This window comes from Rattus norvegicus, chromosome 8, assembly GCF_021556685.1.
Source record: "Rattus norvegicus strain SHRSP/BbbUtx chromosome 8, alternate assembly SHRSP_T2T, whole genome shotgun sequence".
Classification (NCBI taxonomy): Eukaryota; Metazoa; Chordata; class Mammalia; order Rodentia; family Muridae; genus Rattus; species Rattus norvegicus.
In genome coordinates, this window is record NC_141541.1 from 18,622,113 (window position 1) to 18,638,000 (window position 15,888).

The 15,888-nt window shown below is 45.4% G+C and overlaps 1 protein-coding gene across 33 annotated transcripts in view; it reads right to left on the bottom strand.

The window, feature by feature from the left end:
- Deup1 (deuterosome assembly protein 1) overlaps positions 1-15,888 on the bottom strand; it is a 62,411-nt gene that overhangs the window by 36,017 nt on the left and 10,506 nt on the right. For all 33 annotated transcript variants that reach the window (XR_015626588.1, XR_015626586.1, XR_015626587.1 and 30 more), the window contains 5 exons: positions 10,056-10,227; positions 8,672-8,767; positions 6,897-7,028; positions 1,906-2,019; positions 1,045-1,287 (listed from right to left, as the gene is read on the bottom strand). Coding sequence is in view for 24 of the 33 variants with exons in the window: in XM_087561692.1 (XP_087417818.1) it covers positions 1,045-1,287; positions 1,906-2,019; positions 6,897-7,028; positions 8,672-8,767; positions 10,056-10,227 (757 nt within the window). In the remaining 9 variants the exon portion in view is untranslated. The remainder of the gene's footprint in view (positions 1-1,044; positions 1,288-1,905; positions 2,020-6,896; positions 7,029-8,671; positions 8,768-10,055; positions 10,228-15,888) is intronic.

The window sequence follows — 15,888 nt, forward strand, 5'->3', positions numbered from 1 at the left end:
AGAATATCTCAGAGAATCTGCCCAGGTAGTGTGCTTTGGGGGGTGGGGTGGGGTAATGAAAGGAGTTGGGAGATGGGTGAAGTGAACGGAGAAAAGTGGTAGAAGGACACCTGGAGGTGGGCAAGCTGGAGTAGAAGAAGAGAAAGGCTGTGGGGCTGTCTCAAGTGTCTGAATGCACACAGGTAAGACCTGAGGATGGGCTCGGCAATGGATGGTTTTGAAGGGTGCTGGTCCCAAACGCTTCTCTGTTAATTGCAAAAAGTAGAAAGAAAATTTTAAAAAGCTGGCTTAAGGAAGACAAAGCTGGAAAACACCTGTCAGCCTATCAATCTGATGATGACCTTCAGTTCTAGAAGACTGCTCAGCAGATACTGTGACCATATCTGGTGATCAGATGGTGGCCCAAAGGCTGTGTGCTACGGTCCAAAGAGTCTCGACAGGACAGGTGGTTGGGCCTTTGGGAGATGAGGACCCCACTGGACCTCCTTCCCCTTTGCTTGTGGGACATGAGGTTTTAGTCTACCCCACTCTCCTGCCATGACACTCCACCCTACCACAGTCTTGACATAACCAGGTCCCTCCCAAACCACGAGCCTAAAGGAACCTTTAATCTTCACAGATTACCTCAAGTGTTTTGTTACAGTGATGGGAAGTAGAGTAACACGGAGCAAGTGCTAATAAATCAGAAAGAGTAGATCCATGCCAGTCCCCAGTCCCCAAGGTCTAAACTTGCCAATAAGATAGGCGGGGAAAGGGTAGTGGCTGGGCACTGCAGTGTGGGTTTTCGGCACAAAGGTTTGCGACCGCCTTTCCAGTGCACTGACAATGTTCCACACTGTCATAGTGCTGTTACAAGACTCCAGAGGCTAAGACAGCCACTGGATTACTGGATTTACCTGGGTGACAGCCACTTAGAGAGGAGGTCTGACAGAGCTGACAGTGCATCGGAAGAGCGTCCTGTAGCTGTCCCGCTCCCTGTCAAGCCTGCATGTGTGCAGCCCATCAACAATGGCTGGAGAAGAAGCTGGTCGTGCAGACCCTCACCTGGCACTGCCTCTGGTACATCTTCAGTTCCTGCAGGAGCTTCTGGTTCTCGTCCTGTAACTTGTTCCTGCTCAGCGCTATTTCGCTCACCGCCGACTTTAACTTTTCGATAATGAACTCATCTCTTTGCGTGGCTTCACAGCCAGGACTGGACTCACACACCAGGCGAGGGGTCTCAGGGCTGCTGTCCTCTGGCCGCTGCTGTTTCCCGTTTAGCTGAGTTTGGTAATTTTGTGCCTGTTTCTGAGAAACATGACAAGCAGGGAAATGGCGTGAAGAATATCATATTTAAGCTTCCACAGGGGCAAAGGATTATGGAGTTAGTAAAGATCTTTGGCGTGAAGTTGGGCTTGTACAGTCCAGTGTTATGCTTGTTCCTGATCTCAACTTCAGATGATGTGAAGAGAAAGGGTATCTGTGTAACTCTGGAGCAAAGCTATGGAGAAGGGAAGGGATCTGGAGGAGGAGAGGTCTTATTCAACGAAAATCTAGAAGCTATATATAGAGAAAAATATTAATTCAATTACATACTAGTCAGAAAATGCCTCTTATGCAGTGCAGGTTGGCCTCAAACTCATGACCCTCCTGCCTGTGACCCCCACAAGTGTAGGGCTTATAGGTGTCTGCCCGACCTGCCTAAACACGAGTGTCGCCTGAAAATGAAACTGCCCCCAACCAGATCCAGGCGCTAAGGTCATGGTCCCAAAGGACTCACGTGACTGTGCTGTCACCAGACTCCCCATGGCTACTGTCTCTCTTAGTTCACACTTCCACGAGTAAGTAGACGCCACACTGAATGGCATGGATGGCACTAATTAAGATCTGGTGCTGCTTTTTAATCTAGGCACAGTGACAGTTTACCTGAAATTGATTGCACTTTTCAGAGAGTAACTTTTGCTGAGCGTCCAGCGACACCAGGTGGGTCTGGTAGAGAATCTCCTGCTTGTCCCACTCCCTCGACTTCGCTCTGAACTCCTTGTAAAGTGGGAGGCAGGGAGCAAACAGGAAGCTATTAGTCACTAAAAGTTCAATAAACTCTCTTCTTTCATTACAAGAAAACATAAGTCTATTCTCTATCTGCTAGGGAAACAAGAAATTGATGGAGTTGCACCTTGATTAATTACTGCAGCCTTGGCATTTGGCGTCTGAACCACTGGGCACCAGGGGGTTGCACCTCAGATTTTGGATTAGTTGCACATTCACAATAAGATGGCATCCAAGTTTAACACCCACTCATCTGCTGCAGACACCCTGTGGGCACTCCTCCAAAAAGTGACCGTAAGTGTCGTGTTTGATACACCCGCACTGAGGCCCCCCTCACTAAGGCCCCCCTCACTGAGGCCTCCCACGCTGTGGCCTCCGTATTATTTGTGGCATTATGTCACTGCTCAAAAAGCCTGGAATTTGGGAACATATGGGAATTGCAAATTTTCACAGTAGGTATGCCTAACCTGTGTATTCCAATTTTTTAGGAAATTATAGAATTTTAACATGCATAGAAATATTACACATTATTCAAAGCACAGATTGTTCTCATGGCAAGGGCAAGAAGAACAAGAGAGAGTCAAAAAACCTTTGGCACCAGCTGGTACCTCCTGCCTATGCCTTGGATAATTTCCCCCTCTCTCATTCTCTACACTTTAAGGGGGGGCATGTAGGAAGAAATGAGAAAGACACCTATTCTGACTCTGGTTCTACACATGCAGGTGTCCTCATGAACACATACACCACCCCAACAAAAGACGAGAGAACGCCTTCTCACTTCCCCCTTTCCTGCTATAGAGCCAGCAGGCAGCTCTTCATGAACCCAGAGGAGGCTCTCCTCAGAATCTGCCTGTTGGCTCCTTGTCTAAGCTACCCAACCTCTGAGTGCTGCTACAGAAGCCTGAGCTAAGATGTTGACTTTATTGGCCTCTGGCTTTCAAAGCCATCATGTATAGGGTGAAGCTAAAATCAGCTCACTTGGGAACAAGTGTCAGTTGGGGAGGGAAATGTGGGACTGGCTGGAGTCAGCATGCCCAGCTGCTCATGTGCCCTTTCAGGTAATGAGGTGTAGAGCGTGGCTGTCCACTCACAAGGGAACAGTAAGAGCAAAGGACATGGCTTTGCAGATGCCAGAGAGGATGTCCCTGCATTGCCCTTCTCCATGGGCTGGCCCCTGCAGTGTGCCTTTCTGTCCAGGCTTAAGGAAACGCGCCCAGAGGACTACATGCTCACGCTGTGCTTACAGTGCCTGGCGGACCCATTGATGACTAACCCCTGACCCACTCTTACAGAGCAGCGCGTGCACGCGTAAGCAAGCAAGTACAACACGACTGTCACATAAAAGCCACGGGGATATTTTTCCTTCCATGTTATTTTGGAATGTGGTGTGTTCTGCTGGAGTGTTTTAAAAATGGCTGCAGGCATTGGCTGGGATTTGTGTTGGTTCTGAGAATGCAAACTGTATCTTGCTTAGAATGAGAAAAACAGCACTTTTCATATTTCCTACACCGAAATGGTTTTGAAGAATACTTGGGGAAGCTTACTTTTTTCTTTTAATAATATACAAGTCCTAATCAATGAAGGAAGTCTGTAAGTGAGGAAGACTTTACAGTAATTAAAGCAATATGAAATTAAGTGGTGGCAACCTCACCGAGGAAATGTGTGTACACACCTCCCCGTCTACACGTACAAAAATCCCTATGGCAGTCTCCATTAGGGTAGTGGAGACAGTCTGCTTAGTGTCATGGACTGATTCTGACACTCAAGGATGCAAGCAGTAAGTAGCAAAGGGGACAATGACACATTTACACAATTATTCTCCAAACAGATGCTAGGTAACGTTTAATGATGGATGTAAGTTAGAGTTCAAGAATTTGATTTTATCGTTTATGATGATGCTATGAGGAAACCCATTAGTTTCTATGCTAGCTTTAGGAATTAAAACTTTTTAATTAAAAAAGAAGTCTTTGGGGGAAAATAGCAAAAAATGGAATAAGGTTGACTTTAACAGTAATTATGCTTTGTTTTTGTTTGGTTTGGTTTTGTTTCAGGTTGGGTCTCAGTGTTCAGTCCAAGCTCTTAAACCCAACACCCTTCAGCCTTAGCCTCCCTAGTACTGAGATTAGAGATAGGACCCACGTGCCCAGGTTAGAAGCTGTCTTTTACGTGGTAAATATACTTATCACCACCTACTCAAGAACTGCAAATAATCTGAAAATAAACACCACCCCTACCCTCGGCATGCTTTAGGGAAGACAGCAACATTAACCCTCGCTCGTGGGAGCTGAAACAGGTATAGCTGAGGGCCAGGATGGCTAGGGCTACCACACATGTACTGGCTCCTGGGTGCCCAGAGGCACGGCTTTGAAGGTTAGGTAGCCAGCATGCGTATTCAGGATGGGAGGTTTGCATGGAGGATACAGACATCAGCTCTGTGGGGTCACTCAGACCCCAGACCTCCAGTGGGGTTTTTATGGTGACAAAGTCTTCTCTGAATGACTTAGGTTGAGAGGGTCATGGCCACTAAAGGGAGTGTTTCTGGTGGTAACCAGAGAATTCGATCTTTGAAAAAAGAGCCTTTCTTCTAAACACTGGGAAATGGTGTTTAGTGATGTGTCAGTGACTCTAGACATCACAAAATGACCTTAACTTCTCATTAGGAATGTTTTATACTTACGTAAAAGTACAGAGTAACCCAAACCACATGATCTTCACTCAGTTTAACTGTCATTAACCGTCTAGTTTCTCACTCTTATTTGTGAAGTATTTTAAGAGAACTTTCTGCACTCATGCATTTTCATCCCTAAATGTAGTTTATCTAGTTATATATCCGTACCTATCTCTGTCTATATACGTCTCCCTACACACACACACACACACACACACACACACACACACACACACACACACACACGCACACACATGCATACATATGTGTGCCTGCACACTTGTGTATGCACACATATATATGGTGTCTTCTGGTGTGTGTGTGTGTGTGTGTGTGTGTGTGTGTGTGTGTGTGTGTATTGGAAGACCAAAGGGCAGGCCAGCCTCAGGTGTCATTCTTCAAAGCTGTCCACCTTGGCTCTTAGACAGCATGTGTCACTTGGCCCAGAACTTGGTGACTAGGTTAGGCTGGCCGGCCAGTGTGATCAGGCAGCCATCCATTTCAGTCTCCTTTGTGCTGGGAATTACAAGTGTGTACCCATGCCCAGCTTTTACACTTAGAATCTGGAGCTCGAGCCCAGGTCCTCATACTTTTGAGAAAATCACTTTATGAGTGGAACTGTACCCCGGCCCCATCAGCACAATTTACTGAAGGAAAAATGGAGGCTAACACCGCCTAAGTGTCACAGAGTGAATAAAAGAGAGGTGTAGTGGGTGCTCTGTGCTATAAGCCATGGTGGTCCCTACTGCATGCACACGGTGTCCCCAGTGATAGTACTATAGCTTGTCCCAAAGGACAACATGCTACATGTCCTGAAACAAGGACAGTTAATCTCTTACATGCTATTTTCAGATGGTTGTATGAAAGACAGCCATGAAGGATGGTTTATAATTATTCAGGTTACACTGCGTTTACTTAAAAGGCTTTCACATGAATATAAACACATCCATGAGGACGTGCACAGCAGAGACATGTTCACAAATCTGGTCCCCTCCAGAAGCTCACAGAGAACCAAGCAGATGAGCAGTAGTGTTTTGATGTTCCTGCACTGAGCGCCCCTGCAAGGCAGTCATACCCCAGGAGAGGCTGGGAGTGGGTGTCAGGGTTTCCTTTAGTGGCAGTGACTTTATACCTGCAGAACTGTATGTACCTAGAAAGACAAAGAATCCAGGGCTTTGGAAGGTGAGACCTAGGCTTTCTACCAAACTGGCTAGTTCCATGGCTGCCGTCTCCACCTGAGGCGAGGCTGCTGGTCTGGCAGTTAGGTATCTAAACTGCCTCTCTTGTGTATTTTGGAACAGGAGTGAGAAAAAGAGCAGATAGAATAAGGTGTTTGTGTGGAGACGAAGAGATAAGAATGGGAGGCAAGGGCAGGCCAGCTGGAGAGTGATGATGAGAAAGGCTGACGATCCCTAAACTGTCTCTGACCTTGGTCATTGGGAGGCACAGGGTCCAACTGAGCTCTAGAGGAGGAGAAAATGAAACTGCTGGCTGGGTCTGGGTCACTGGCCTTAGGCCCTGAGAAGAATGAAAGAAGCAGAATTGGGTGACACAAAGGTTAAGGAGAAAGTGACTTCAAAAGGCACTAGAGTCCAGCAAGCCAATGTCAGGGGCTCACAGAGACTCTGCCCCTTCAGGATTCTCCACAGGACTTCTGAAGAGCGCAGGGAGGAAGCTAGCTGCTCTGTGTTTTCTAAAGTTATGAAGTTGAAAGGCTGAGAAGAAGAATCGTGGCAACAAACTGAACCTTTGCAGAGATGAACTTTAGAAGTTCTTGGGGACATGGGACAACTTAAATGGACAGCCACTGTGCCTTTAAAGAGACAAAACCAAATCAAACCAAACCAGACCTGGGATTTCCAGCTCTGCTCTGGAAATACTTAGCAGCTTGGGATTTAGTACCTGACAGTTAAATGGACAGTAAAGGATTTATGAGGTATTCAGTTTAACCCTTCATTTTCTCTCAACAGCTGAGAAGTCTTTGTACATTTTTTAGCTCTCTCAATATATTTAATACATAAGATATATTATAAATCAGCTATTTTTGAATTCGCTAAGTGCCTGAAGCAGAACATGCACTGAGTCCATACTGAGTGCTGTGTGCCTGGAAACCAAGCCCACATTTGCACAGCTGTAGTTTGTAGTTTTTTTTTTTTCACGTTCCACCCTAGGAGCCTGAGAAACCGGGCCGTGCACTCACCTCTATCTTCTGGTTCAAACTGCTCAGTTCAAAAGGCGTTTCATCTTTGTTGGAGGCTTCTTTCCGGTGACTTTGGTTTTGCTTCATCTGATGTAATCTTAGCTTTTCGAAGTTATTGGTTAGCTTAGAAAACTGCAGAGACGGGGATAGTAACAGTGACGTAAAACCGACTTTCATGGCGTTTCCTTGTCACATAGCTCGTCGAGAACTTAAGTCATGATTAGAAAGCGCAATGACACTTAAATATCCCATTACTGAGGGTCCTTCAATATCCCAATTACTGAGGGTGGGACCTGTTATTGAAACTCAGTCACTGAGGCTGAACATGGCTCTTCTGTGTCTGTCAACCGGGGCCTTGGTTACCTGCAGTGACTCACTTGATGTTTGTTTTAACTGTGTAGGCAGCAAAGCTAACAGTTTTTTATTTTAAAGCACACATGAAATTTCCTTACTTTTACTTAATGCCATCTTGTGTGGATAATTTTAATCTCAATAAGACAATTGCTCTAACAGTAGCTCACACTTTCATGAATGCCTATAGCATCGGATCGTAGCGTCTGAGGAGTGTCTGTTTATTCTTTCTACTCATTCTTTCTGTGTTGAAATAAGAAAGGAGGCTGCTGAGCTGCTGCTGCCAGACCCTAAGTCCATCTCGCCGGCTTCTCCAGCGCATTCTCTAGCGGTCCCTGGCTGTTGGCTGAAGAGCTCACCCATTCTATCGAATCATCTTGGCAACCCATCTGCCTTCTTAAGTTTTTAAATACTGTGCTCTTGTCTTTCCTTTTACTTCCAACTGCCCTATATAATCACTTCAGATTTAGGTTGCCATCTTTGTAGGGGGATGGGGGAGGGTGGTGAGATGGCAGGGGGGGCCAAGTTTGGTTGCCATAGGTCTTAGATGATCTGGTCTCAGCTCAGAAATTTTGTAATACAAGCTGCCTTCTAGCACCACATGCCTGAATTGCAGGCAAAATGAAGACAGTTTTGTAAGATCTTATCAGTTAAGGAAGGGGCTTCAAATGTTTCCTAGTCTATTCTTAATCGGTGAATCCCCTTTCTAGAAAAGGTGCTTACAGAGGAGCGCTGACTGCTCCGGGCTCCTTTAACTAGCTTGTTACATATGAAATCTTTGCTCTCCAAGGAAAGCTGGTGGTGAGAGTTCACAATCAAATCACCTCTCCTGCTGATGCATTTACTACGCTAAACCCTGGCAGCTTCTGGGCCTGCAGTGCCGAGTGACTCCTGCCCTATGGGGCATCTGTGGTAGGGGATGAGACTTCGAGGAGAGCCTCGTAGGGCTGCAGTGATGGGTGACAAGGTAATTGGCGCCCCTCTCCTGGCATATGCACAGGCATTGGCATTGATGAACAACCAACCTAGCAGTAGCGAGGTCAGCTTGGTTCTTCCAGCTCCTGACTTCACAGCAGCAATCATCTGTATCTCAGGTTGCTGTGGAAGCAAGCCTACCCCTAGTAGGAAATAACCACAGGTTTTTGTTGTTCTCATAACTGATAATTATAAGAAATTGCCTCTAGAGAAACAAAGTTATTTGTCTAGCACCCTGCCATACTAGTGAGGGCAGTGCAGATGGCATCTAAGGTGACAGGCCATTAAGAGAGACGAATCAGGACCATAAGCTAATGCAAGTCAGATAAGCATGCAAGGAAGACTCGGGAACATTTGCTTGTGTATAAAACAATGTTGAAAATTAGCACAATTTTATAGCTTAAAATATGTATCAAAACATACAAAGCCACATTTAACGATTCTCTTACTTGCGCTTTTAGGGTCTGTAGCTGTCCTTCATAGTTCTGAGTCATTACTAGATTACACTTTTCTAGACTGTCCAGCTTCTGTCGAAGTAACCCCACCTACATTAAAAAAAAGCTTTACATTAGCTCTTAAAGAAAATCAGAAAAGGTGCAAAGGAGAAGTGCCATGCACGGAAAAGTGCTGTGTGGAGCCAAGAGAGCCAATGTTTGCCCTGTGGTTCCTAGCTAGGCCAGTAACCGAGTTCACAGAAGCCGGTCAGTGCCAGCCCTTCCACTGGCGGTGCATTAGGATAGCATGGGAGTGTGTTTAACAAGATCCTTGGCACTGCTGCGTTTTAAATGAAGATTTAGAATTTGCTTCATATCATCTGTCTGGGAGCCTGTGCCATTGTTCCTTGTGTAAAACGTCTGCTAATGTAACTCAAAAGATTTCCTGTGGGTTAGGCTCCTTTCCTTACCATTTTAGTGGCTCTGTGGATAAATGCCATAATTTAAAGAACTAACATATTAATGAGAGAATAAAAACGTTTAGGAGTACTTGTTAAGAATTTCAATTATTTTCTTTAACTGCCGACAAGGCACTTACAACACTGTGCCATTGTAGGTCCTTGCCAGGACCAGTGGACCTGCCTTCCCTGCAAAGAGAAACAGGAACAGCCGCCACATCCACCCACAAGTACTGACCCCCTCAGCTTTGCCAAAATCAGGTTCCATCCAGAGGTTAACAGAGCCTGGAGCTTGCTGATGAAAGCCTCTATAATGATGTGGTCTCTGGCTGGAGAGCTTTCTCCTTTTATGCCTCTCCCAGAAGAGTTGGACATGTATGTCTGCATGTGCTTTTCCTCAAGCAAGCCCAAGGCCTGTGCACCCCCACATTCTCCTGTGAGCACCCGGTCAGCACTGAGCTGCCATGGGAGGAGAAGGAAACCGTCTTAAGTGGGCAGCGCAGGCACGCACACCCGCACATCCATGGATGCGCCCATGCATACGCACACTTTTACCCATGTACTCTCCTTTGGCAATTTACTCTCAACATAGCTTTTTTGTTTGTTTGTTTGTTTGTTTGTTTGTTTTTACAAAATATTTTCTAGCAGACCAGGAGCAACAAATGCTCCTAAACTCTGCTGAATGAAGACAGCTTTTGGCCACCAAAAGCCAAAGCATTTTTACGCTTGTTTCCAAACAATGTTATTTCGCGTGTATCTTAAATGTCTGTTTACACCGTTGGCAGTGCCGATGTGATTAAGTCTGTTTCCATCAGTAAATGCCGGATTTAGTTTAGTCTCTGCACCTATTTGAAAGCACACACTTAACACTATATTTGCCGACGGAATTGTGACCAGTGAGTTTGGTGCATGGGCACTGTACTGACGTGTGTGCTCGGTACCTCCTGGCCTTTCTGGTCCAAGCAAGTCTGTGCGTTGGCCAACTCTTGATCCCGAAGGTCTAAGCGTGTCTCTAAAGCCCGCATCTTCCTTTCCCAGTCCAGCTTCTTGTTGCTTACCATGATGTCGATTTGCTCCATCAGTTCCTGAAGCTCAGCTTCACAAGGAGAAGCTCTGGGAAAAGCAGCAGAAAGAGCCGGTTTCATAAGAGAGAGGCGGGGCAGGAAGCGTTCCTGTGTTACCCGGGCAGCTTCAATACTTCCTTAACTGGATCAATTGGTTAAGTAGGAAGAAGCCCCAAAGCTACTGACTAGTCACTTACATAAAAAAAAGATAATTTCAGAGCTGATAGTACTTGTCTCAGTTAGGAGTCTGTTTCGGTGATGGCCAAAAAGCAAGTTGGGGAGGAAAGGGTTTATTTGGCTGACACTTCCACATTGCTGTTTGTCATTGAATGTAGTCAGGACAGAAACCCAAGCAAGGCAGGAACCTGGAGGCAGGAGCTGATGCTGAGGCTGTGGAGAGTGGTTCTTTCTGCCTTGCTTCCCATGGCTTGCCTAGCCTGCTTTCTAATAGAGAAAGGACCGCCAGCCCAGGAACGGAACCACCCATAATGGACTGGGCCCTCTCCGATCAATCACTAATTAAGAAAATGCCCTATAGCTGAATTTTATTTTCTCTATTGAGGTCCCTTTCTTTTGGATGACTCTAGGTTGTGTCAAGTTGACATAAGTCTGGCCAACACATATATACTTATCTTTTTTAAAAAAATCTTGTCACCAACCTATAATCAACAGGATTGCCCAGGTGACCAGCCAGGACTATATACTGAGTTCCAGACGCTTAGCTCAACAAAACAAAACAAAACAAAACAAAACACCAGAATTGAAACCAAACCAAATCTGACAAGCAAACACCATCTTCTAAGAATATGTTGTTAATCATAGAGGATTTGTTAATTCTGAAAAATGCTAAGCATAGACATAGACACCCATCATACTTCAAGGAGGCTTGACAGGCACAGTGAGACGTCAGGTTCAAGGTCTCATGCTCATCTGTAGAAGGGCAGACCTAGCCTCAGCTTCCTAGCTGTGAAGTCCAATATGCAGGTCCTTCCTTTTGACAAGAATTGGCTTAAAATCTATGGTACTGACCACAATAGCCTCCTAAGTCCTGCGTTTCCAGAATTACCCAGACTGAGCAATACTGTCTCTTCAGTTTATTCATAAGACCTGACATTAGAAAGTGACATGTACCAAGTGTCATTTGGAAGCATCTCATGGTAGTCCTGGACTAAGGTCCCAAAGGTTTTTTTTCAATTTTTGTTTAAAACTTAAACCCAAGGAAAGGAAGTATGTAAATTCTTTCAAAGAGACCATGACTAATTTTTAGCTGGAGTCATGATATTGGGAAGAATAGAACCACGGCCTTGCATTTTTCATGCTGTTTTTTTATAACTACTCTTTAGTGTAAAGAAGATTTGTTAGTGTAGGCTCTGAGAAAAAGAGCTGTTAGTCTTGTTCATCACTATCTCACCATCATCCAGTGCAACGCTCCAGCACAGAGGAAGTGCTGTAGCATGTGGTGAGTGCTCCAGAGTGTGGCGAGTGCTCCAGAGTGTGGTGAGTGCTCTAGGGTGTGGTGAGTGCTCCAGAGTGTGGCGAGTGCTCCAGCGTGTGGCGAGTGCTCTAGGGTGTGGTGAGTGCTCCAGAGTGTGGCGAGTGCTCCAGAGTGTGGCGAGTGCTCCAGAGTGTGGTGAGTGCTCCAGAGTGTGGTGAGTGCTCCAGAGTGTGGCGAGTGCTCCAGCGTGTGGCGAGTGCTCCAGAGTGTGGCGAGTGCTCCAGCATGCAGCAAATGCTCAGTTCTTTGGCATGTGGGAATGCAACATGCTAGAGAAATTAAAAGTAGAGCTGAGCCCAAAGTAGAATATGGAATGATGGAATCTACTCCATTGGTATTGTTAAATTACTAAATGAATGGCTTATGCCCTGTCTATGACTAAGGTATGCTAAGTTAGAACACAGACTCCCAGGGTGGAAGGACTCACACAGATCATCTCACTCCCTTCTTGGTGCAGAATATGCATTCTTTCCACATGAATTTCTTAAGAGAGTTGTCTTTCACACAGTGCTGATCAGATTGGGCAGGTCTTTGACAAGCTTTGGTTCAATAACAAATATCAAGTGATTCCTGCAGTTTGTCATCTACTTTGCAAAATCATCACAATAATGTCACATAGCCAAGGTCTGAGATTTCCCTGAACAGGCAACTGTCTCTCTCTGAGATGAAGTTGTTTCATCAGAAAGGGTCAGAGGTGCTGTTTTCCCAGTGACTTCTTTCCCAGTCTCTAGTCCTACTGTGATCCCGAGGTCATCTGGGTTTCCAACATAGTATGACCACATAGTACTGAGTCATCATTGTGTGGGTGCAGTTCTGGTTGTGCTCTGCATCAGAACCTGGAGATTCAAGAGAATGGTGGCCAGACCTGGTGACAGCAGACCCTGACCTGCATTGTCCTCACCAGTCAGTTCAGAAAACCAAATTTACAGTGTCATCCCCAGATGGTGGGACATGGCCACTGTGCTTTGATTTTTGTCTTTCCAGCTATGAAACTAGAGAAGGTCAAATATGTTCCTCAAACCAATCCCTTGGGATGCCTCACTCTAGTTTTCCTTTCTCTAACTTCTCTATGATAAGAGCCCACAGTCACAGCAGACCCAAAGTCTAGCCTCTTCTGTTAAGCTTTTCCACAGGCTGCCCTGCCTCTCTGCAAATGCACGTGTGATGTTTGGTCTTCATTGTCAACATGACTAGACTTCCAATTCACCTAGAGACATGCTCTGCATGGATTTTTGTGTGTGTGTGTGTGTGTGTGTGTGTGTGTGTGTGTGTGTGTGTGTGTGTGAAGTTTAGCTGAAGAGGGATGATCTACCTTAAACTCAGGTCAGTTGACTGGATTGAATAAAAGGGCAATTGGATCAAGAAAGCCCAGTGAGCACTGGCATTCATCTCTGTTTCCAGCTATATATGCAAGACACCAGCTACACTGCCCCATTGTGATGAACTGAATCCCTTCAAACCACGAAACCAAATAAACTTTCTTTGGTGGCTTGAATGAGAATGGCTTCCATAGGCTCACATGACTGGGCTGTGGTTGGCAGAGGTGTGTCACGAGGGCAAGCTTTGAGGAATCTGAAGCTTCCTTCTATCCCTACTTAAGTCTGTACTTGTAGATCAAGATGTAATCTCCCAGATGTTCCTCTCACCATGGACTCTAAGCCTCTGAAACCATAAGCCCAATTAAACTTTACTTTATAACTTGTCCCAGTGTTGTCATAGTAATAGAGAAGTAACTAAGACACTTCCTTAGGCTGATTTTGACAGATGTTTTGTCATGGAAAGTAGAGGAGTAAATTATACAGAAAATTGCTACTGAGCAGTGAGGCCATTGCTGTGGCCCTCTGATCTTGTGGTTCACAGGTCTTTGGATCTGTTTCACAAAATGGAATTGCAGGCTAGAGGAGACCTGGGATGCTGTAAGCAGAGTTTAATGGGACATTCTAAAGGGCCATTTTAGAGGAAGAACAGAATGACAGGAGACACACTGACAATGGAGGGCATGGCCTACAGCTGAGTTCTCAACCTCTGGGTCACAAGGCCTGCAGAGTCACATGTCAGATATCCTGCTCCTGTGTATCAGATATTTACATTATGATTCTTAACAGCAACAAAATTACAGTTCCGAAGTAACGACGAAATAATGGTATGGTTGGGGATCATCATGGCATGAGGAACTGTATTAAAGGGTCGCAGCATCAAGAAGGTTGAAGACCACCATTGTAGAGGTTTCTCTTGACAACATGGCTAAGCTCTGTAAGGAATTGGCCTCTATTCCATCCATGTCCTGAGAACTGGAGTGAGGTTGCGTTAAGGAGCAAGGGAGAACTGGAGTAAGGGCAAGGGACTGGCTTGTTGGAAAAAAATTCAGGACAGCATGAAACCCAGGCAGTGCCATGGCTACTGCTTGCTGCTGATACACAGAGAGGAGAGATGGGGTAGGGGAGGTTGCACTGGAAGCAGAAAGGCAGGGAAATGTGCATTTAGTGAGAAAAGGAGTGGAATTTTAAAAAGTGTAGTTTCATTGAACTTTCAAATAAGAGTAAAGAGTGATGGTCTAATTCCTCGTAGCTCAGCACGGCTGGTGTCCATAGCCTTATTCCTCCCCTCAGTCATACCCAAGCCATGCTATGTTAAGGATCTTTCTTTGCGTCGTCTCATGGGTCCCCTAAGTAGGTATTACTATGTCTCAAGTTTAGAAGAGTCGACTGAGGAGCCCAAAGAGAAGGAAAAGGGACTCTTAGAGTCATCAGACTGGGGACTGGGTGGGCCGTGTCTGCTTAAGGTGTGCAAGCTCGGTCTTTACCTTTGGGTTTATCTGTGGAAAAAATCACTAGAGTAGGCTCTGGGGTCAGGCTAGACCCTCCTGCATTAAACCTTTGACCAGGAAAGACAAAAGAGAGACGACACAAAGGCCTGCATGATGACAGGATAGTCGGGGACTAAACGTCAGGCTTTGACATGGAGAAAAGCAGAGAGAAGAGCACAGAAATCTGGTGATATCAATGGTGGGGGAGCAGCAAAAACCAGCTGGGTGGAGGCTGCAGTGGGGAGGATGAGGTTGTGTTTAGACCTAAGCTGGCCTCAGCCAGTTTTTCACCTGTATTATTTGAGTTTTGATGTTACACAGCGTGAGTTTCTTGTGCATTCTGGGTATTAACCTCTTGTGAGAAAAGTAATTTCCAAATACATTTGCCTGTCCTGTTGGCTGTCGCCTTTGGTTTGCTAGCTGCCCGTATTTCTGTCTGTTGGTCTCTGTGTTCTGTTGATTGTGCCTGCCAGTTGCTAGGAAGAAACTCTTTAATTTGATAGAATCTCATCTGCTAATTTCTGTTTTCTGTGTTCAGGGTTCTTTAAGAAAAAATTCACTGCCAAGGTCAAGGTCCTTAAGTTTTTCTCCTATGTCTTTTTCTAGTAGTTTCAAGGTTTTAGGCCCCGTATTTCAGACTTGAATCTACTTTGAGTTGCTGTTTTTATTTAGTGAGATGCAGGGTCTTTCTTTTACGTGGCTATCTAGCTTGTCCAGCTGTTTGTGGAAAGGATTATCCTTCCCCATGTTTCTATCGACTTGTAAAAATTCAGTTGGCTGTGAACCCACAGGGTTATTTCTGGACTTTGTTCCGCTTCATTGGTCTGTGTGTCTGTCTGCATGCTGATGCCACGCATGACTGAGTCTCACTATGTTCTGGGATATAATGACCTGAGCTGTTCTCTCTGCCCAGGACTGCTTTGTCTGCTTGGGTCTCACCACAGTGAGAACAGCTATTGTTAAAGGGAAAAGAGCGAGTGATGAGATGAGCATGAGGAAGCCTTGCATAGCATTGGTGGGAATAGCAATTAATGTAGCCACCGCAGACGTTCCTAAACACAGAGTGGAACTGCTATATGATCCGGCAACCCCAATGCAGTTTTTACACCCAAGATGAAGTAAATTTACATGTGGAAAAGGCACCCACAACCCAAATTTCTTACTGTTTACAAGAGCCAAGATATAGACTCAAACCAAATGTTTACCAGTAGGTGGCAAAGAGAAGGTGGCAAGAAGGCCCAGTGGAGTAATTTTCAGTAATAAAAACCTATGCAGTCCTGACACTTGTGACAGCACAGCTGGATCTGGAAGACATGAATGGAATTAGTGTTCACAGACAGACAGACAGATGCCATCTATTCGTGTACCCTTGGAGCAGCTGCTCTCATAGACTTGACGGCATGACAACA